General features: G+C 41.2%; 1 protein-coding gene across 1 annotated transcript; it reads left to right on the forward strand.

Annotated features, from left to right (window-relative positions):
* Positions 1 to 121: 121 nt before the first annotated feature.
* LMNB1 (lamin B1) lies at positions 122 to 21,879 on the forward strand. Its single transcript, XM_068177546.1, has 11 exons — positions 122 to 557; positions 9,353 to 9,509; positions 10,188 to 10,313; positions 11,285 to 11,455; positions 12,803 to 12,928; positions 15,417 to 15,637; positions 16,930 to 17,155; positions 19,086 to 19,190; positions 19,606 to 19,725; positions 20,443 to 20,556; positions 21,680 to 21,879. The coding sequence occupies exons 1-11, from the start codon at positions 211 to 213 to the stop codon at positions 21,719 to 21,721; spliced, it is 1,755 nt and encodes a 584-aa protein (XP_068033647.1). The 5' UTR covers positions 122 to 210; the 3' UTR covers positions 21,722 to 21,879.
* Positions 21,880 to 22,373: the final 494 nt, after the last annotated feature.

The following is a 22,373-nucleotide window of genomic DNA, read 5'->3' on the forward strand; positions in this document are numbered from 1 at the left end:
TCTGGCGGGGCGGGCACACGGCCATATTGGATCGGTGCGGAGCCGGTGGAGGGGGAGGCAGTGGCGGCGGTCGGTCCGTCCGTCCGTGCGTCTGTCCGCCCGCCCGCCCGCCCGCCCGTCCGTCCGTCCGTCCGTGCGTCTGTCCGCCCGCCCGCCCGCCGGTCCCCCACGCTCCCCGCCCCGGCGGTATCCCCCCTCCACCCGCGCTCCATGGCCGACCCCGCGCCGCGGACCCGCGGCCCAGCCGTCGCCGCGATGCCGCAGAGCCCGACGCGCATCTCCCGCCTGCAGGAGAAGGAGGAGCTGCGGCAGCTGAACGACCGCCTGGCCGTGTACATCGACAAGGTGCGGAGCCTGGAGACGGAGAACAGCGCCCTGCAGCTGCAGGTGACCCAGGGGGAGGAGGTGCGGGGCCGCGAGGTCACCGGGCTCAAGGCGATGTTCGAGGCGGAGCTGGCGGACGCGCGGCGGGCGCTGGACGACACGGCGCGGGAGCGCGCCAAGCTGCAGATAGAGCTGGGCAAGCTGCGCGCCGAGCACGAGCAGCTGCGGGGCAGGTGGGCAGCGGGGAGAAGAAAGGGCCGGGAAGCATCCGTGGGATGGCGGGATGGAGATGGGGATGCGGACGGAGCGGTGGCGGAGGCACCGGCGGTGCGCGGCCTGCGCTGCCGCCCGCCCGTCCCGCCGGCGCTCGGCCGGGGGCTGCGCGGCCGGGATGAATGAGGGAATGAATGAGGGAATGAATGAGGGAATGAATGAGGGAATGAATGAGGCGCGGGCAGCGCTGCCGCCGCTCCGCCCCGGCGGGAAGCGCTGGCCCCGAGCGCCGCCCCTGCCGGGTGCGAGTGCCCCGGCCCCCGCAGCATCGCGGGATGCTCCGGGACGGCTCCGACCGGTGCGGACGGAAAAAAGGGGGAAGTTTTGGTTAGACAGGTTAGATATTAGCCGCAAATTCCTTACTGTGCGGGTGGTGAGGCGCTGGAACAGGTTGTACAGGGAGGCTGGTGCTTAAGAAATGAGGTGCTCTGATTGCTACCCGCAGTAAGGGAGACCTTAGAGCGCCTTCCTGTAACTAAAGGAGGCTAGGGAGAGATTTTTGACAAGGGCATGGAGTGATAGGACAAGGTGGGAACGGCTTTAAACTGAAGAAGGGCAGGTTTAGATGGGATATCGGGAAGAAATTCTTGTCTGTGAGAGAGGTGAGGCCCTGGCACAGGTTGCCCAGGGAGGTTATGGATGCCCCATCCCTGGAAGTGTTCCAGGCCAGGCTTGATGGAGCTCTGAACGATCTGCTGTAGTAGTGGCATCCCTGTCTGTGTCTGGATACTTGGGACTGGACGGGCTTTAGAGTCCATTCCAGTCCTTAGCACTGTGATTCCATGACTATTCACCTCCCCCTGCACGGACAGAGGGCTGTCTTTAAGGCTCAGGCTGCTTCGGGGTGAAAAATTGAACCTTTCTGAAACAGATTAACTTCATAATGTGAAAATACTGACTAGGTAATACATGGATCATACTTAAAACCAAAGATAACTGTAATTTCTGTGTGCCCTCCTGGATGTTCAGATGTTACAAAAGGTATTTGTGTCCACACATTCCACAGATTGCCAGCTTTAGGCACAATGCCAAACTCCCCACTCTTGCAGTGAACTGATTTTGAGACACTAGATTTTGCTTCTTAAACATTCGATTCGATTCAATTGTTTATTTGGTTCCTTGATTGTGTTCACGTTTAATTTGATTTTTGTGACTACTTCAGTTTTAGGCATTCACGCTTTAGTCCTGGAATCACAAGTTGTATCAATGCTGGGAGGGGAAAAAAACCTCCAGAGTTGTTAATCTTCCTCTGCTACTATGTCTTAAATGCCTTCTCAGGTCTTAATTTTTGTGATGAAAAAGATACTTAATGTGTAACCAGCCCATTGATGTTCTTGCATGTCTGCAGACAGCTCTGATATCTTTTGGACTCTGTTATTTAAAGGACTAAAACCGTGAGCTTCTAATTAGTGAGTCTGGTTGTTCTTGGGGTTACCTCTTGGTGCCTTATGAAGGTCTTAAATCAAAGTAGTCGTTGACAGTGATAGGGGAAAGCCAGGTGTAGCTGCAGACAGGCACCAACATTAATTGACTCCAAGGTCAAGCCAGGAATTTCCATCTCTTAGTGCTTTTATTGAGGAAAACACACTCATGTCAGCTTCTCACAAGATTTCATGTGTGGGACTGGGATCTAAATGCAGTCTTGTAGTGGATTCCCTTTTTGTGGCTGGAACCAGGGCATTAATAATGTGGACGTGGTCATCTGCATATTCTGTCTTGCATTTGCCTGTGATGGGATACTTGGCAAAAACCTGTTTTGGTGGGGGCAGGGTGTTGATTTGCTAATAACTCCTGGGTAGTTTAATAAAACAAACATTCAATGCTGTTTGAGGCTCCCAGTTTCTACTTATTTGTGGCTGTTTGGTGCCAGACTTCACTATGGGCATGCAGTTTCTTAGTCGTCTTTGAGTGTTAAGATGGATATCTAAGCTTATCTGTAATTCTATTTACAAAGTCTTAAAAAGGAGCAGAGGGGTTTTTCACTTGAACTGGAGCACACTCCTTCATGGCTTCTTAAAGCTGTTAAGTCACATTATAACCTGACAAAAAGTACTTTTAAAAGCACTTTGCACAAGTGTGCATAGGAGTACTGTAAAGGTTTGCAAGGTAAGATGAGAATGTGTGCTCTCAACAGAATTTTCCTTGCCCTCTCTGAAAGCTGAAATGCAGTGTGCTGTATGCACTGGCTTTAGTTAAAATCTGATATGTAGTAGTTTGGATCTAACAGAGCCAGTTGAGGGGGAAATAAAAAAGGAAAAGTTACCTGCCATGTTTGGTTTGTGTGGTTTAGGTATTCTGGTAGCCATAATATTCAAATTAGTAATGGCTTTGGTTCCTTACAGAGCGTGGAGATAAATGTGAGGAGAAATGGCTCTCTGGGTTTTCTGGGTCTGTGGAGGGAGCAAAGATGGTTTGCACTTAGTTACCTGAAGCTGGGTAATACCATTCATGCTCTAGCTGGCCTTATTGTGTTATTCGAATATTTTTGCAGGTGTTATTCTTGTGCAACTCTGTTTCCTCTGGTTAGCATGGCATCTAAGTGCTTGATCCATTTTATTCCAGTCATCTTTAAGTCACTCTTAGTGCCTCAAACTGAAGCTTCTACTTACTCTTGAAGTGCTGTAGGGCTTCTCTTATTCTTTCTTCATAAAAATTAAAGATACAGTCACCTATTTGTTGGATTTGCTGACTTCAGTGCCATCTGTATGGTGTAATGCATCAAAAAGCTTGCTCTGCACATACTTCTAATCCCTCAAGAAAATTGCATTTGTTTCTTTAGCTGACACTCCTGTATATAGCAGGCTTGTTGCATGCTCTCCTTCTAGAGTGCTTGCCATGCAGTGGGTTCTGCTGTAGCAAAAATATGAAGGTTTCCCTTGATAGTTCAAATCTCTAAAGAACTAGTTGGTGGGGGGGAGTGAGATTAAAAAAAAGAGCTTCCCTATTTCTGTTCTGGGGAGAGGATGGGAAAGTGATACTTATAGTTGTGTAAGTAGGAACCTTGTGATGGGCGGAATGGAGATAAAGGGAAAGAAATCTCTGTATCTCAAGACTTGGGGGGGAAAAAAAAACCATGTAATTTGAGTTTAGGTGTATAGAATTCTTGGAGAGCTCTTGGGAGGTGGAGAAGAGGGAGCTCTCTCTTCCATAGTTCGAGAAAGAATTGAGAGACCGTACCAATTTCACAGTATTTCCAATTTATTTTCTCATTAGTGATTAGACAAGACTTTGCTGTATGCTTTGCCGTTGGTGTTGGCTGTTGCAGAGACATGCCTCTACTTTTATCCTTTAAATAAATAGTGTAGTTAATTGTTACTGCTGCAGTTTTGCCAGTCGAGGGCTGTGGAAGATGCCAGCAGCAGCTCCACAGAAAAAAATGTCTGTGCATATTGATTTCCAGCTGCTGGACTTGCTCATGAACAATAAAGGTGAAAGGTTGCCTGTAGATAGTGGGATCATGAAGTCTTAAAATGTGTGATAATACAATTACCAACAAATTATTTTGGGGTAACAACTCCTGTTATTTTTAGGCCTCCTTCCTACAACAGAGCTGCGTTGCCTTGGCTGGGAGTTCAGATTGCTGCAAATTCCCTCTTTCTTGAGAAAAAGATTAAATAGGCAAGGCATACAACTCAGTGAAAGATGTGATCCTTGGACATGTCATAATACCATCATTTAAGGACATGTGATAATACCATCTTTTAATACCATCATTGGGACCTGCTGGTCCCAATTGCTCCATCACATCCTACAAGACTCGACAAAGCTTCTGCTTTTGAGTGGAAATGTGTCATGGGTTCATCATTTGCCACAAGTGCACACCAGGGAGAACTGCTGGGCCGGGATGGTGGGGGGAAAAGGTCTCGTGTGTCTCTGGAGCAATTAACTTAACAAGGGTGCACATTGTGAAGTTTGGCACAGCTGTGTCACCAAGTCATGTTGAACAAGGGCCGTTCAGAAAGCCAAGGCTGGCTGCTGCGTTGTGTGGCTCTGCTGATGGGTCAGGTTTCAGCATAGCTTCCCACTGGTGGAAATGGTTTCCAAGATAAAGAAAATTTATTTCAAAGAATGTTTATGATGGGGACTTAATTCGGTGTACGGCAGGTCAAATATCCCTGGCTGGACTTGCCCACGTTCTGGTGGGTTGTGTGAGGAAATTGTGTTCTTTAGGAGGTATAAGCTGGTGTTATCTCTAGTTCATTTAGGAAACCCATTGTTTACATTTGTCTTTGGCAGGCTGGGGTTTCACTGTGGCAGTTTGCCAGTGTTGAGGGACATCTGCTCTCCTGGAAAGCAGACAATGTGATTAAAGTAACTTCGAAGGAAATTGTGTGTTTTATTGAAGATGTTGGTAAAGGACTTAATCTTCCTTTATTATCTTCAGGTGTTTTGTAGAGTGCAAGCATTAATGGAAAATGTAATTGTGGCAAGGAACTAAACTTCAGTTTTAAATATCAAAGAGAATTTTTCTGTCTGGCTGGCTTTGCATCTCCAGTTGGCCTTCCTTCCCATCTACACTCTGAAGTACATTTCTGCACTGAGATTAGCCAGTAAAATAAATATCAGGAACAGCTTCCCATCAGTCTGTGACTTGAATTACTGTGCAAGTGTGTGGCACTCTGCAGCTGGTACCCTGAGCAGCTACACAGAACCATGTGGTGTTGGGGCAGGCAAAGATGTGACACCTGTTCCTGGCTTTTCCAGGGTGCATATGTGCTGTAAGGAGCAGGGGAGGTACTATGGAAAGGAATCTGAGTTGAAATTTTTTTAGGCATATTTTTGTTATTGTAGGTGATCTTGAAAAGTGAGGGAAAGATTGGAGTCTGTGGAATTTCAGAGCTTTAATCTGAAATCTGTCACTGTTTGGATGTGTACCACAGAGCACCCAGAGGGGGAAGAAGTGGGATGATTAATTTGTTGCAAAATAATTCAAGCCACTGAAATTTAAGAATTTATATTCTGAAGTAAGCTTGTCTTCTGTGCAGTATAGGTCATAAATATTTGGTCTCAAATATGTGGACATGTAACGATGACAGGGTAATGGGCAGTGGCTTGACATGTGTTTATGTGTGCAGGTTCTGCTTAGAAATGGGGTTATGGGATTCACAAAGATGACCATGAACTTCAGGTTGGATTTGTCACTTCAAGCAGGGTCACAGCTGAACAGTATGTGACCAGAGATGATGTGCTGTTGTTGGTTGCAACTACATTTAAATAAAATGGGTGACATGAGACAAGTTGACACCACGTTACATATATTTATTTACAGGAAAGCCAACCTCATCTAGTTACTCTTATTTTCATGTTGGTCTTTATTCAAAATTTTGAATGTTCTTAGGTGCTTCTTAAGTTATTTTAAGTCACTTTCTTGCAAAATACAGCCTTAGTGTTTTGTCTGCCATAGGGGAAAAATGTGGGAAACTGACTTCTAGCTAAATAAAACATAAAAAATTCATTACTATAGTTGGGGTTTTTTTATTATTTTCATATTTCTTTACAACTGGAGTAGAAAACCAACCCACTGTGCAGTAAATGTAATTTTATATGGGTCTAAATATAGGCTGCATTTTTATCAGGAATTGCAACACGTGTGTATCTATGTCATGACTTGGCTGAAAGCCAATGCTTTTCAAGCAGGGTTTGATTAATGTTGGTAATGCTTAGCTTTGTGATCAGGCTCTTAAGTAGTGGCAGAAAAGAGTGGGTGGGATGTGGGAGGTGAGAAGAATCTGCTGTGGGCTGGTGGCATGCTGCACTAGGTCAGTTTCAAATTCACTTCTGAGTTGCACCTCCCAAGGTCTGGCTGCTGACTGCTTGCCTTGCATTAGGTGTGTGGTTTGTCTGGCTCCAGATGGTCAGTTCAGCTAGAAAATTATTTCTTTGGGGTTTTTGTTTGGTTGGAGTTGAGTTTATTGGGGGTTTTTGTATGGCTTTTCTATTAACTTAGCAAGAAGTTTTAAGAGATTACGGGAAATTCTAGGTTGTTGTAAACAATTCCATGGATAAGAAGATCCACACACTTTGAAGTCAAAAAAGAGGAGACCAAGCTGCTTCTTTGAAAAAGATGCAAGTCAGCAATTACTTGTTTGCTTTTATTTTCCTTTCATGAGTCAAAGTACTTGAAAAGGAGTACAGTTCTAGGTAATTTCTGAACACTGCAGCAGGAAGGTGTTTGAGGTTTTTTCATTTGCTGTATTCAGATGTAGCTTTGGCTCCTTGGGGAGGAAGAAGCCAGCTATTGTCAAGAGGCTGAAGTTCTTTATGGTCAAAATTAGTGGGTGTGAGGGTGAAGTATGTGTTGTATACATTAGTGTTTGTTTTTATAAATCACAGAGGCTCTTCTGATCTTTCCCTCCTTTCCTATGTTCCCTTTAGGGCTGGGATGACACTGTTGAGTTGCTGAGGTTTCATCTGGCTTCCAGCATTTGAAGTGTTGAGCTCTAGTTTCTGCTTTCTCTCTGAGAATGTGTTCAGATGAGCTGTCTCATAGTTAGACAACTCATGTCACTAACAACTAATAGTGCTTAATTTTAATTCTCCACCCACCCATCACCCCCCCCCCGCCGTGGCTTTTGTTGCATTAAATTATAGTGTGGCTTCACAGACAGTCTTGTTGCAAACAAGCCAGAAAGGGCTGATCTAACTGGTAATACTTTTTGTGGTACAGGTACTACACTGGGTTTTAATCATGTTGTTGTTGCTAGTCCATTTTATTGTAATAACCTTTTTTCTCTGCTGATGTATGGCAGGAATGTCCTTCTCAGCTGCCTTTCAGTATGTAAATGCATTAAAAAGGTATTTGCATTAGAATAATTTAAGATCCAAGCAGTTTTAATGTATCCACACACTTTGGGGTAGTGGCATATTTTGGGGAATCTCTCTGTTTCAGAGTCCAGGATAATTTAGGGCAGACTGGGGAGCAGCACATTGTCTATAGTTGTGCATCTCTCTCATTTCAGGGTCTGACTTGGTAGGTTTGGTTTCAGCATGGGAGAAGCAGTTTTTTCATGTTTTGATTAAAGCTTTTATTCTAGAAGTGATCAAACAACAAATGTTTGCTGTGGGCCCTCATACTTCCTAATGTTTTTTTTTTTTTTTTTTTTTTTTTTACAGATGTGTTTTTGTACAGATGTACAACTTACCTTCCCTTCCTTTTTTTTCCTCTTCTGCTGCACACCTTTCTTGCATGGTGAAGTTAGAGCAGGCCTCTGTGGAAGGGGAAGGACAGGACAGAACCTCTAGGGAATAATGCAGAGAGCTGGAAGCAGGAGTGTCCAAACCCTAAATCCTGTGGTTTTGTCTGAGCAGTGGATCCAGCTGTGGGTCTGAGGAGTGAAATGCCACTAAGGCGGTGGGGAGTGTTGAGCAGGAGGAAGCAGCTGAGTGCAGAAGAGAGTGTTTTTGTGTCTCAGGGGTTCCCAGTCTGGCCCTTGGATGCCACAGCGGGGGGAGCAGGTGCTAATCCCATGGGATCGAGATTAGCAAGCGCTAAATCTGTTGCGTAAAGCCTGCCATGTGGTGTGGCTGTGCTGCTGAAATCTCCAGACATGCATTCCATCCCTGCATCCCTCTGTGTGCACACACCTCTCCTGAGCATGATAAGTGCAGATAATCTGGGGAAAAAACAGATCTTGTAAAGCTGAGGGTGCCTCCTTTTAAAATTTTGTTGATTTTGCGTTAGGTCTCGTTTTGTCAAGAAGCAGTGCTGTTGTTTTATAAGCTGTACAGTGACTAAAAAGAGTAGTGGATATATTCTGAATCTATCCAATTTTAATTTTATTTTAATTTATCAATTTTCTGCGCCTTGTGTTGTTAATTCTGTTTTTTTTTTGTTTTTTTTTTTTTGTTTTTTTTTTTTTTTGTTTTTTTTTTGTTTTTTTGTTTTTTTTTTTTTTTTTGTTTTTTTTTTTTTTTTTTTTGTTGTTGTTGTTTTTTTTTTTTTTGTTTGGTTTTTTTTGGGTTTTTTTTTTTTGGTTTTGTTTTTTTTTTGGGGTTTTTTTTTTGTTAGGGTTTTTTTTTTTTTAATTCTGGAAAGAAAAGCATAAGAACTGAAGAAGGATATGCCAGCTCTGGTATTATTGAGCCTAAATCTGTCCATTCCTTTAAAAAGTTCATAGTTCAATTACAACCATCTAGGACTCTTGTATGCTACTGCCATTGATAGACAAATGTGGAAATCCCAGGAAGAAAAATGGTGAGCTCCAAGGCTGAAGAACTTGTTACACATTTAATGGCTGCTTGTGCCATCTAAGGACAAGAAACACTTTGATTCATGAATATGGGTTTCCTTTCTCCTGTTTTTGATAGTAGCCTGTTACAGTATTATTTGTGAATAATAAACTTGTGTTAATGTGACATTACTTTTTTCCCCTGTTTGATTTCCATGTTTGAATATGCTGGTTTAGGAGATAAACACCTAGAAAATGCTTGACTGCTTGTCTAGACACAAAAACTAATTTGAAGGTAATTTGAAAATCTGTGCTTGCCTTCATAAAGAAATCACATCACGTCTGCACCAGTGTAATTTCTATCATGGCAGATATTGTTGTATAGACAGGATTTGGGTCTGTTTCCTCAGCTCTGTGAAACTTTGCCATTTTTGAAGGGTGCTGCAAAGCACGGTAAATTTAGCTAACACAAAATGTTTTTGACAGGTGTTTCTCAGGTTCAGGATTCAGATTGCTTCATTAGTCAGCAGTCGACTTTTGGGGCATTTCTAGGTTTTCTTGCAACCACTTTGTCTGGTTTGTTCCAGCTATGCAAAAAAGGAATTTGACCTCAGTGGAGTCCAGGTCAAAATTCGTGAGTTGGAAGCAGCCCTGAATTCTAAAGAAGCTGCACTGGCCACAGCCCTTGGTGAGAAGAAAAGTCTGGAGGGAGAAAATGAAGATTTGAGAGAGCAAATTAGAGAGGTGAGAAGAAAAGATATCTAATCATCAGGTTCTCTTAGCGAGTGAGGTGGTTTTCTGTATTATGAGCTGCCAATCTGTTAAAATATAACTTGGTAACCAAAAACAAAAGGATGAAAACCTGTCAATTTTAAGAGCTGAGGGAGCTCTTAAAATTGCAGATGCTGAAATTATGAGGGATGTTACTGAGGGGGAAGAAAGCAGGTCAAGACTCAAAGTACACTTGACACTTTTCAGAAGTGTTTTGGGGGGGGCCAAATTGACTTCACAAGAACAGATAACTGACAAATAACAGTTTCTCTCTGTCCTCCTTTTGGTTCTGGTGGAACAATGAAGAGGAAAATCTCTTGTCCTAGTTTTGTTAGCCTTTGTTAAACACCTCCAGAGGACAAGTGGTGAAGACCACAAAACTGGTGTTTTCCATGTATTAAAAATTGATTTGTAAGGAAAATTATTAAGTAGTAGTTTTAGTGCCAGCTACTAATGTGAAATATATAGAACTCACTTGTATAAGCAACTGCAAAAGTGTGTATGTGTGATGTATAATATTACTGGGGTAAATATTGAGATTTGATTGTGAAGGTAAACCTTAATGTGTAGTTGGCTGTAGTTCTGTGAGGCTTTGGCCATTGTGTGAGTTCTGCTGCATAACTTTTTTGTTGATTCTTTTATTTCTTAAAGCTTGAAGCTTCTTTATCTGCTGCCAAGGACCAGCTTATAAATGAAACTTTGCAGAAGGTGGATCTTGAAAACCGTTGTCAGAGCCTCATTGAGGACCTGGAATTCCGTAAAAATATGTATGAGGAGGTAAATTTAGCCTCAAGAATTAACATTTTTAAAGGCAAGAAAACTGGGAGGTCATTTTTGAATAGGAAAATAATTTAGGTTGGGAGGTACCTCTGCAAGTTGTCTGAACTCCTACTCAGAGCAGGGTTCTAGCATGAAGAATTCTAACTTCCTTTTTCTAGGAAAAATGATTTTAACTCTGAATTCTTGTGGTAAAAAAAGTTCATGTATCATGTTGTTTCACCTTAAATTCTGATCATGGTATGCAATACGCATGTCTTTTTTTATTAATGAGAAAATTGGTTAGTAATTTCCCACATAATCCCATTACAAGAAATAAAGTGGAGGGATACTCAAACAGGTGATCTGGACCTGCAATGCTTTTAATTTCAAACCTTTCTAATAGGATGCTTTTGAATAATGGAAACAAAAGTGGATGAATAGTTGTCTCTTAGAACTTTCTCTTGCCACCCTCCCTTTCACTTCTGGCATTTGAGGCTTTCCAGGAGGAACCTTAGGGCAGTAACAAATGTACTTAACCATACTGTCTTTTTATCATGTGTGCTTTTTCTTGCTAGAAGTATATTCATAGCTTTTTTTCATATTGTTGGAATCCCTTTCTTTCCAGAGAAAGCACAGGCAAACAGAACTAAATGGGGAAAGTGAGGTGACTGTTATTTCACAGCAGTTTTATTTTGTTGAAGCACAAACGATACCTCAAGAAGGGAATATATTTCTAAAATTTAATGATGATGAGGTGTATTTGTTTGAAAGTTCAGTCAACTCTCTGAAAAAAATGCTGTTGGTATCCTAGCTCTTATTTTAATGAGTGGCTATTGCAAAATAAGACGGGGGACACCGTTTCTACTAAAAGTTTCTTGCCAGAGTAATCTGATACTAGAACCTGCATTACTCTCCACTCAGCAGGATAGTCTTCTGAAATTTTTGTCCTGTATTTAATTAGTGTTACCATGTTTCTGTGGCTCTCACAGGAGATCAATGAGACAAGAAGGAAGCATGAAACTCGCCTGGTCGAGGTTGATTCTGGGCGTCAGATTGAATACGAGTACAAACTGTCCCAGGCCCTCCACGAAATCAGAGAGCAGCACGATGCACAAGTGAAGCTGTACAAAGAAGAGCTCAAAGAGACATACCATTCCAAAGTGAGAACATGTTTTCACACAGCTGTTTGATGTGCTTTGTTTTTGTTTTGCTTAATAGCATAATTGCTGGCAGCTCGGAGGGGTTTATTAGGGAGCTGGGTTTGAAATTAGCATGCATTTGAGTGTGGATTTGCATTTTCACATCTCACTTTGGGAGCAGGTTGAATCCTCATCAGGCACAATAACAGAAGGGAAGACAGCACTGTTTGAAGGTGATCTGGGGGGGAAAGTGATTAATGCTGGGATTACTGTGAATTCAAGGAAAGTTTGTGCGTTGGTAAGCATGATACTGAACAATGATCCATAAGGTGTCCCTTGTTTTGTATAAAAATTTATAATGGGGCTTGCTGAGAAGACAGAAGATAAGAGTCCTCTGACCATGTACAAAACATGGGGAAGTTTTACAATGCCCAGTAACTTCTGTTTTTCACTCACCTAGGCAGACAGCTGAAATCAGTTATACTTCATCATTTCCTTCCTCTGCTGTTATTCAGCATTTATGTCAGGAGGCACCCTGATGTCTCAACTGAACATGGTTTCTGTGGCTGTGCTTGTTGCAGTTAGTATTTTTTAAAAGCAAGTGGGATTTTACAGCAGAAAAGCCCATATAAACTGAATTTATTAGCATTGGTTTTGATCTTTTCAGCCTGCTTATCTCCAGGCCTTCAATCTAGCTTGGAAAAGATTGTTTAAAATATGGTCTAGCCAAAAATGCAACCTCTCATTGCTTTCTTGGTCTTTATCATCAGGTATAACGTATTTTTGGAAACTTAGTTTAAAAAATTAAATTAGATTGCTTTGCATCATCATCAACAAGTTCAATAAATCTATGGTGCAGCTCAAGTGTGTGTAGTAGTGTTCATCAGGAATGATTTAGTTACTTTATAAAAGTAAAACTATTCAAGATTGAAGTGGTAGAATGAAGCAACAGTTGCTTAGGGCACTGGTACTGGTACCAATTTGCTTATATTGCCTGAAAGTTAACAAGTTTGTCTCTTTTTAGAGAATTGGTAATTTCAGTTCAGCTTCTGTCAAGAAGTTAAAGCGTATTGAATGTTTAAGTGTATTAAATAAACTTTGTCCTTTAGTAGTTCAATTTCAGTAATGTCTACAAGGGAAAGTTTTGATCCTAAAGTAAATACTCAGAGAATTGGAATTCCAGGCAGGGCAATCCAACATGGTAACCACATTTTAGCCCTAACGGAAGAAAGAAAAAAAGTTTCACTGCTTTGGAGCTGCAGAGAGGAACTAGGGTGGCTTAGCATCGCCTGTGGGTTTTTAGTGATTCATTCCTTCTTCTACTGGAAGTTACTTTGAAACTGATGTCTTCACTTGGTTGCCCTGCAGCTGGAGAGTGCCAGGCTGGCCTCGGAGATGAGCAGCTCTGCGGCCAACACCATCAGGGAGCAGCTGAACGAGAGCCGCATGCGCATCGACAGCCTGTCCTCCCACATCACCAGCCTCCAGAAAGAGGTATCCAGCTGTGCCTCCTCGGGCCTGCTATTTACAGATGTTGGCTTTTGTATTAAAGGGCTTTTCTTCCCGTTACATTTGTTGGTTTTTGAATTAAAGGTCTGTCTTTCTCTTAATTTGTAAGTGTGCTCAGCGTCACGACCGGTGTTCTTCTCTCCTACTGCTCTGTACTTTTTCAAATTCCTTAGTGTCTCCTCTTGACAAAATTTATTTTCATTTTCTGTGTGTAGTACTCTGCTATAGAGCCAGTGTTTGAAATGGGGTACTGTTAACTGTCTTTTGTGAAAATTTCTGTGGATAGATGAGGCAGTTTTAGACAAATGTGTATTAAATGATCTTGTCACTCTGAGCAGTTTAGTAGTGACTGGACCAGCCTGTAGAAGTCTACAAATCAATATTCAAGGCCAGAACTGGAATTTCCAGGCTCTTTTCATCCTAGGTCCAGTTTGCATGTAGACATCTAAAAAAAAAGCCAAAACTAATGATGTGATCTCGTCTAGATTAGGAATGTGAGACTGAGTAAAAACATCAGATAACTTAAGCATCTGTAGGGCAGGACCTCGAGCAGAAATTGGTTGTTCCTAGATCACAGAGGGCATAGATCACACCCAGAGAAGTATGACATAATGTATGACAAGTGATACGCTCAGTACTGGCCTATCAGTAACATTGTGTGCACTGCAGTGGGAAATTCAGAGTGAAAATCAGAAGTGTTAGGGGGAAGTTCTGCAGTAAGCTTTTGTAACTCACTTGAAAATGCAACGAAACATTTCAACTTTTTTAGGAATATAAAATACTAGTACTGTTTGATCCTTTCTGTGATACATTTTGAATTTTATTTCTCCTGTACGGTGGACTCGAATAGGACATCAAAATTCTGTGTATTTCTAGTGAAAAACATAAATTTGGGGGATATGATTTCTTAATTTTCCAAACAAATTGGCAGATACTAGTAAGAGTCTTTCTAGTTTTCCTTTCATCTAGTCAAGTTAGTTTCTGGAAAAGATCAGATGAGATAATGAATGTGCATGAGGTTCCACAGCAGCTGGATGGAAAGTTTTGGCCACTTAGGTCTTATTTCTGCCTTTAGATTACCATCATCTTTTAGAGGTTCAGTCAACAGGTTTCTGAAGTTAATTTCCTCTGTTCTGTTTCTTCAGAAGTGACAACTTGGTTCAGAGGACATGCTTCTGAACTGGCAGCAGTGTTTGTTGCTAATTTCAGGGCAGTCAAGTTCAGGGAAAAGCAACTTCTGTCAATTTGACTGTGATCAAGAAACCATTTTGCTATGGTTTTGGGGTGTTTTTTTATGGTAGCAATAGTGAAATCAGCCAGGACACTTTTGTTTTCCACTTTACTAGCATTAAGTAAAGCTTTATTTTCTTGGAAATCTCTTATCCCTGGTGCTGGTCTGGTTTAAATTGCCAGCATTGAGCTCTGTAGTAAACTCCACTGTGATCTTCCATGTGACACAAAACTCCATTTATTAAATTCCTTATCTGACTCTTAGCATTGACAACCAGTTACACTGGTCCCTTGTGTCAGACATGGAGACTCTCTTTTCTGTCTGTCTCTGGAATACATGGTGACTTCCTAAATTTGGGTTACATGCATAGCCAACTTTGTGATTATGGGGCATTGGTTCCTGTGTCCACTCCTTAATTAAAAAAAAAAAATTAAATCTCAAAGGGCTGTGAAACAGAAGAAGGCATGGTTATGGAAAGTAGATCCTAAAGCTGCCATCAGTTTGGGCTTTCTTTGATTAGCATTCCATTCCATGGGTGTACAGTTTTAAGATCTGCTGACCTCATGGAATTTTTGAAGCAGGAGACAAATCAGATTTCTTCCAGGAAGCCACTCTGAGCAAGCCTTGGAGGCTTTAAGGATAGCAGGCAGGTTTGCACTGACAATAACACCTATTCCTTTAGGGGAGCTGCCTCCCACATTTCAGGATTAGCAGCACCAAGCCAAAGTAGAAAGCAGACGTCTGGAGACTGCAGAGCACTGAAACACCTCCAGGGGTGGTGATTCTTCCATCTGCCTCCTTGGGCAGCCCATTCCAATATCTAACCACCCTTTTGGTGAAGAAATTTGTCCTAATGTCCTGCCTAAACCTCCCCTGGTGCAGCTTAAGACTGTCTTCCTGTGTCCTGTCTGGCACATGTTAAACACTTAAACTCTTAAACTCAACTTTTCTTACCCAAGTAAAGGCAAGTACAGTAGCATATTTTCACACCTCAGAAAAACAGAACAAAGTAGTTCTTTTTCCAAGGATGTTGCAGGTTTCACTGGAATTTGAGGTGCTTATGTCTGTAGTAGGTGAGGTGGAGAGGAGGAAGCTGAACATGGGTGAGTGTGAACTCAGAAACAGGGGAGGATGTAACTTCTGTGTTTTGAATTCTGTGTTGCCTGACCGGCAGAGCAGGTGGAGGCTTGGGTGGGCTTTTCCTTTCCACCGTCATTGATGTTTTCAATGTTTTTTCTCTAGTCCAGAGCGTGGCAGGACAGAGCACAGGAGCTGGAGAGCAGCTTGGCCCAGGAACGGGAAAACTGCCGCAAAAAGCTGGTAGAGAAGGAGAAGGAAATTGCAGAGATAAGAAATCAGATGCAGGAGCAGCTGACTGACTATACGCAACTCCTGGATGTTAAACTGGCACTTGACATGGAGATCAGTGCATACCGGAATTTGCTGGAGGGTGAAGAGGAGAGGTAGGAAAGGACATGGCAAGGAGGTGGTGTCTCTGTTCTCTCTGGGCTTTTCTTGTGTGTTTTCTCTGTTAAAAAGCAGTTTTCAGTGGTGCTTGACTGCTTTCCAAGACCCTGTTTTGGCCCCCTCCTGTCTGACACAAGTTCTAAGTCACCATGAGACCAAGCACACTGATTATCAGACCATCTCTCAAGGCAGAAAACACCTTTTTTTTTTTTTTTTTTTTTTTTTTTTTTTTTTTTTTTTTTGTTGTTGTTGTTGTTGTTAAGATCCAGCAAAGAAGAAGCAATGAATTGTCATTGTATGCCTGTTTGGTGCCGTGCTTAATATTCTTCTTCAAAATTAATTGCAGGGTTAATTAATCGTTACCCAAATTCCTCTTAAGTATAGAATAATTTTAATAAAGTCATAGCCATTGTTATTGCCCAGCTCATCAGCCAGCTGCATTTTCCACATCTGGCCTCAGAGTTCTTCCAGTACTGAGAATTTTCACCTCTGTCACAACTGTCATTTAAAGCAGTTTGATTCTTCACTGTATTCTGAGCTGCTCACTGCTGATTCCTCTCAAGTGTGGGGATGAAATAGCCAAAGCTTTTGTGCCAGTATGTTTTTGTATTAATTTCCCACAGTGGCTTAAGTCTCCCTAGGGTTTTTGTTTCTTTGTAGTCTTCAACAAATGCACAGAAATGCTTTTATGCTCTCAATGTAGTAGTCCATCAGTGTTCTATGCTCCAGGAACATTAATCAGCTGTTTGACAACATTTTATTCACCTCTTAAGTACTTAAGCCTTCACTTATTCATGTAACATGCTCTGCTTATTATGTTCCTGTATAAATCTATGGGAAGAAGAGGAGGTGAAAGAAAGTTTCTTTTAAAAGAAAGGTGGGAAAAGTAAAACCGAATAATGGAATCATTAAGGCTGGGAAAGATTTGAATGCAGCTGTTGACCCAGCACTGCCGTGGTCAGCACTAAACCCAAGTGCCCAAGTCCCCCAGTGTCCCCAAGTGCCATGTCCACATGCGTTTCCAGGGCTGATGACTCCACCACATCCCTGGGCAAAGCCTGACTGCCTTTTCGGTGAAGATATTCCTCCTGATACCCAGTGTACACCATCCCTGTCCCAGCTTCAGCTGTTTCCTCTCACTCTGTCCTGCCTTCCCTGCCAGTGCAGCCTAACCCCCAACTCACTTCACCCTCCTGCCAGCAAGTTGTGGAGAGCAAGGAGGTCCCTCCCTGAGCCTCCTTTTCCCTGATGTGATGTGTGTATCTGTTTTCTCCCTTGCCCATGCCAGGCTGAAGCTGTCCCCCAGCCCCTCCTCCCGGGTGACCATCTCGCGTGCCTCGTCCAGCCGCAGCGTCCGCATGGCCGGCGGCAAGAGGAAGAGGATTGACGTGGAGGAGTCCGAAGCCAGCAGCAGCGTGACCATTTCCCACTCTGCCTCTGCCACGGGGAATGTGTCCATCGAGGAGATAGATGTGGATGGGAAGTTCATCCGCTTGAAGAACACTTCTGAACAGGTTTGGAAGTGACCTTGCGTGTCGTGAGTTGAGGTGCTGGGGCGTCCTCGGCGCCCTCGTGGCTCCCAGGGCTTCACTTTGACCCCAGAGCTTGTGGCATTAGGGAGCTGGTGTCTCTCAAAGAAAGCTTTCACACACTATTCTGGATTGATGGTGACTTTTCCCCAAGGATTTTTGGTGCTTTTGTTTTACTACAAGGTGGCCTGTCTACCTGATCGTTACCTCGCACTTCTGCATTCTGCCTTGCAAGTCATGCACCTGTAAAACTTTACAGATGACATTGTTCCTGGTGAGCTGCAAGCAGACACCAGGCTGCTTTAGAAGCCTTTTTAGCACTTTCTCTGCCTTAAAAAGGTTCAAAAGAAATAAATAGAGATGCAGAATAAAGGTCTAGATGAAATTAACTGCCAATGTCCCTTGTATCTGCATAGACCTTTCCTAAATCATAGTTTTTGTTCTTCCTTGGCTGCACCCACAATTTTATGAGCCCTTACTTCCCATGCCAAAGCCACTGTTATAGTGACTACTGAGATAATTTGATTCTGTGAATAGGTTGGAATTTGTATTGGGAGGGTACACACATCTACACAAATGAAGAACCCTTTGATAAATAATAACCACTTCCTTACTTTGCCCTCAAAATGATGCTGTTACATACAGTACATTTCCCTCCTTTATCTTCACTAAAAGGCAGCTTGTTTTGATGAGCTGGTCTGGTTCCAAGTGTCCCAGTCCCATCTAATCAGTGAGGATATGGACAGGCTCCTCCAGATAGTGATAATGTGAGTTTTAATTACCTGTAATTACCACACCTGGGGAGCAATGGTTTTGTTTAGTGAATTCAGGAAAACTTTACATTTCTCTTGGTCTAGACAATTCAGTCTGTAGACTGACTCAGTTCAGCTGGGTCAAAAACTATTTCTGGTGTGTCAGAACCTGCCTTTTTTTTTTCTTTTTTGGTGTTTTTTTTTTTATTTTTGAGCTTCCCCCCAACACATATACTTGTTTAACTCCACATACTTGTTTTCCCTCCACCTTTAATTTGCCTACACATCCATTGTTTCATAATGAAGGAGGAGCATCAGTTTTGTTCCCAGTAACCATGGGTGGTTCATGTTTTTAGCACTTTTCTAGGGGTATTGATTTGAGCAACTCCTTGTAGTGCAGTGTAATAAACTGTACTTGGGGAATATTCATGAGTGTTTGGACAGTTTATATAAATAAATAGATTTTAAACATTTATAAAATCCTCTCTAAGTATGGTATGTTTTGGTGCAATGACAAACTGAATGTCAGCATCCGTTGAAATATATAAGATTGTTTATTTTAGATAATTTTAACTGATGGTGGCAACTGAATGATGAGAACCTATGTAGGTGGGACAGTTTAAAAAATGCTTGTTTTGAATTTAAAAAATACCTACTCCTGTTTTGAAGCAGTCATTCTGTAAAGATGACTTGTATATAATTTGTTAATGCTTTTCAAGTAGTTGATAGGGAAAAAATATATAGGTAGTATGTGGTGGCAAGTGTGCATATGCAAAAATATTTCAAGAATACCAACAGCAATATTTTGTTTTCTAGGAAGCCTACTTGCCATTCTGTGCTTCAAAAAACAATAAATATTTGTAAGGGGATTTTAATATTTAATACCTATTGCTAATATGTATTTCTCTGGACCAAGTGATAACAAAACTGATGCAAATCATAAACATTAGTTAAGTTAACATCAGAACTCAAAAGTAGGATGTATTAAGCTTTAACTTCAAATAAGAGGTAAGATAAATTTACCTAAAATTATTCTAATTCCATGCTGAAGATCAAGTGGTAATAAACCCCTTCACTGGAAGTTTTTTGTGTGTCACAACCTTAAAGATAAAACATACTACATGCATAGCAAAAAAATGGGGTTTTTTCCTCTCTTTTCTTAGGATCAACCTATGGAAGGTTGGGAGATGATCCGAAAAATAGGAGACACTTCTGCAAGCTACAGATATACCTCAAGATATGTACTAAAGGCTGGCCAGACTGTTACAGTAAGTTGTCAAGTTTCCCTTGAAATGGACTTCAGGCCACCTCCTGTGGGTCAAAAAGACACAAAGCTTTTAGTTTTGTCCTTCCTCTGTACATGTTCGGGAAATTACCACCTGAGTTTGTGTTGGGCATTCTTTGTGTCAATTGCTGGGATAAATACTACAGAGGGATGTTTTTGAGAATTTTCTGCATGAAGCAGTGATTTTCCCCATGTGCAGGTGAAAATTTTACATCATATTACATATTCTAGAGTCCCTGCATTAAAAACACGTGTGTTTTATTGTACAAAACCTTGGAAGATGCTTGGTTTTCCTCACTGGAAGAGATGCACAGCATCACTTAAATGAAATATAATAACTGAATTTGGAAATGTGGTAAGACTGGCAAAAAATGTTCCTGTATGACTTCTGTTGTCAGATCTGGGCTGCAAATGCTGGAGTAACTGCGAGCCCTCCCACTGACCTCATCTGGAAGAACCAGAATTCCTGGGGCACCGGTGAAGATGTGAAAGTTGTGCTGAAAAATTCTCAGGGAGAGGTAAAGCACCTCAGATCTGTGTGAGATTTTTTCTGTGGTGGCGTCACCTACAAGGGTTCAGACTAGGGCTCCATACAGGAATGCACCGCAGTGCTCTTTTGATAAAATTTTCTCCTTTTGGAGAACTAGCTGCAGTTTAGAAATGCCTCTACTGTGATTTTTTTTTTATTCTAAATAGTGAAAAAATATCTAAATAGTGGAAAAATTACTTGTTCAGGCACCTCCCTCATGGCAGGAGCTGGGCAGTGCCTTAGAATACGCCTTGGAAAGAGAGCTTTGGTAAACTCTTGAGTGATTTGTCTTCTAAATCAGTTTTCCTTAAGTCTGTGTGCTTATGAGGAGTGGGGAATTCCACAGTGAAATCCACATGAAGCACTGAGGAGTTAGTTCAGGTAAGGTGTGATTTAAAACTTCTTGTGCAATAGTTACTGTGACATGCTGCAAATGAACGAAAATATTTAAATATATATGAAAAAAAGCAGACTTTGGAAGAACCTGATGACTGTGTTGTCAGAAACAGTCCTTCTAATCGTTAAGATATTTAAAACTAAGCTGTTTATGATCAGCAATACTTGAGAAATATACAAACAAAATGAGAGCAAGTAGTTTTCCCAGCAGCTGGAGCTTTCATTTCTCGAAGTCTTGAGCAGGTGAGAAACAAGAGATTTTTTTATTTTTTCTTTTTTTAAGAGTTCAAGTCTTAAAACTGTCTTGCAGGAGGTTGCGCAGAGAAGCACTGTGTTCAAAACAACAGCACGTAAAGGGGAAGACGAGGAAGTTGAGGAAGAAGTAGCTGAAGCTCTGGATGAGGAAGACATGTACCGTCAGGAGGTATTTTCTTTTAGGGTTAACAAGATTATTTACGTTGAAAAAACGGAGGTATAAGTCATGAATTCTTAAATAAAAATATAAAAAATCGAGTGGGGATGTTATTTTATTTTCTTTAATTAGTAATGAAGGAAAGCATGGAGCTATCTTGTAGAAGCCAGTGTAAAAATATTGCCTTATCTATCCTCTTGCAGAGAAGTTCATTTTTTTTTGAAGTTTAAGATATGGGGATTTTTTTTCCCGTAAACTCTGTTCCTCGTAAAATTCCCCCTATGCTAATTGTTTATAGTAAAGTTTGGTTTAAGCAGGTAAGTTTACTGAAAGTTTTCAGAATTTAAATCTCTCTTTGTTTCTAATAGAGAAAAATCATGTTATTGTCTTATATTCACGTATTTTCTCTGATAGAGATAATTTGAGATTTGAAAACTCTTTGAGAGAAAATGTGCCTGGCATGCTGAAAACAATGAAGTTCTGAAGACAAAAAAAAAAAAAAAAAAAAAAAAACCACAACCAAAGGACTGTGTTGGAAATCAGAGATGTTACATTTATTACATAAAACCTCTCAAAGTTTTCTAAGTTCTTGTTTATGCTCCCTGATTCAAATATGGTAATTATTTGTGTTTTGCTGATACCTGTCCTCTGTTTCTCCTCAATAGGAAAGGACATGTAACATTGTTGTAATTCCAGGGTAAAACAGGTTGTACAGCTTTGCTGACTCTTGTTTGTACCATGCCAGGCCAATAATTTCTTATATTAAAAAGTGTATGTGTGTGTATATAATGTGTAGGTGTATGTATGTGTATTTATATATCTGTGTGTGTGTGTGTATGTATATATACACACACAGAAAAATATGAAATTCAAAATATATTAACTATATATGAAATATATAAATATATATTTGATAGGTAATATATAATTCATATAAAATTAATATCATCTACTTATTAAAAATTATATAATAAAAGACAGTAGATTATTTTGAGTAGAAAAACATTTTAAACATTTTGCTGCTGGGGTGGTTTGTTTGGGTTTGTTTGGGTTTTCTTTTTTTTTTTTTTTTTTTTTTCCCTGGTTGTTTGTTGGTTTTCTTTTGGTTTTAAATGGTTCTCCCTGTTCACAACAGGCAGAGCAAAGGGCATCCAACAGAAGCTGTGTGGTCGTGTGAAATTCCAGCTACTCCAGGCTCCTCCAGTATTCCCTGTCTGCAGAACAGAGCCTTCTGAGAAGCACAACGTTTTTTTCCCGTCTGTGAATTTTTAAAGCTGAGAGTCTGATGGCCTTAAATTTCCTTTGCCACTTAAAAAAAAAAAAAAAAAAAGGATTGTCACAAGCATCTTGACTTCCTCACAGGACATGAGCTGGTAGCTCTGACAAGGAGAATTCAGAGCTGATGCTCCTGTCCCTCTATGATTTATACACCAGTCTCTCTTCATTGAAACCTTGCTGGAGTAGGAATATTCCAGTGTGTTTTGGGGATCGATTTTTCTTAGATTATACCACTCCAGACTAGTTGCTACGACCTCTTTGTATTTTAGGTGCTGTTGGGGATTGGTTTAGAGTTCCTAATTCTGGAAGAGGATTCATTTTACACCTTGTAGTTGTGTTGTTGAGATAGTGTTACCAGCTTAAATTTTTATGTGGTTTTTTTCTAACAAATTAGAAAGCTGTTTTAATATGGCTTGCCTTACTTGTTTACAATTTTTAGTAAGAAAACAAAGTCTCTAGAAGTCTAGTCTACATTTGTATTGGAAACAGTTGTAACTTTACCAGTGTTGAAAGTTTTTCTGTCCTTTTCACATTATTCCAATGTCTGAAAA

Source organism: Anomalospiza imberbis, chromosome Z (genome assembly GCF_031753505.1).
Source record: "Anomalospiza imberbis isolate Cuckoo-Finch-1a 21T00152 chromosome Z, ASM3175350v1, whole genome shotgun sequence".
Classification (NCBI taxonomy): Eukaryota; Metazoa; Chordata; class Aves; order Passeriformes; family Viduidae; genus Anomalospiza; species Anomalospiza imberbis.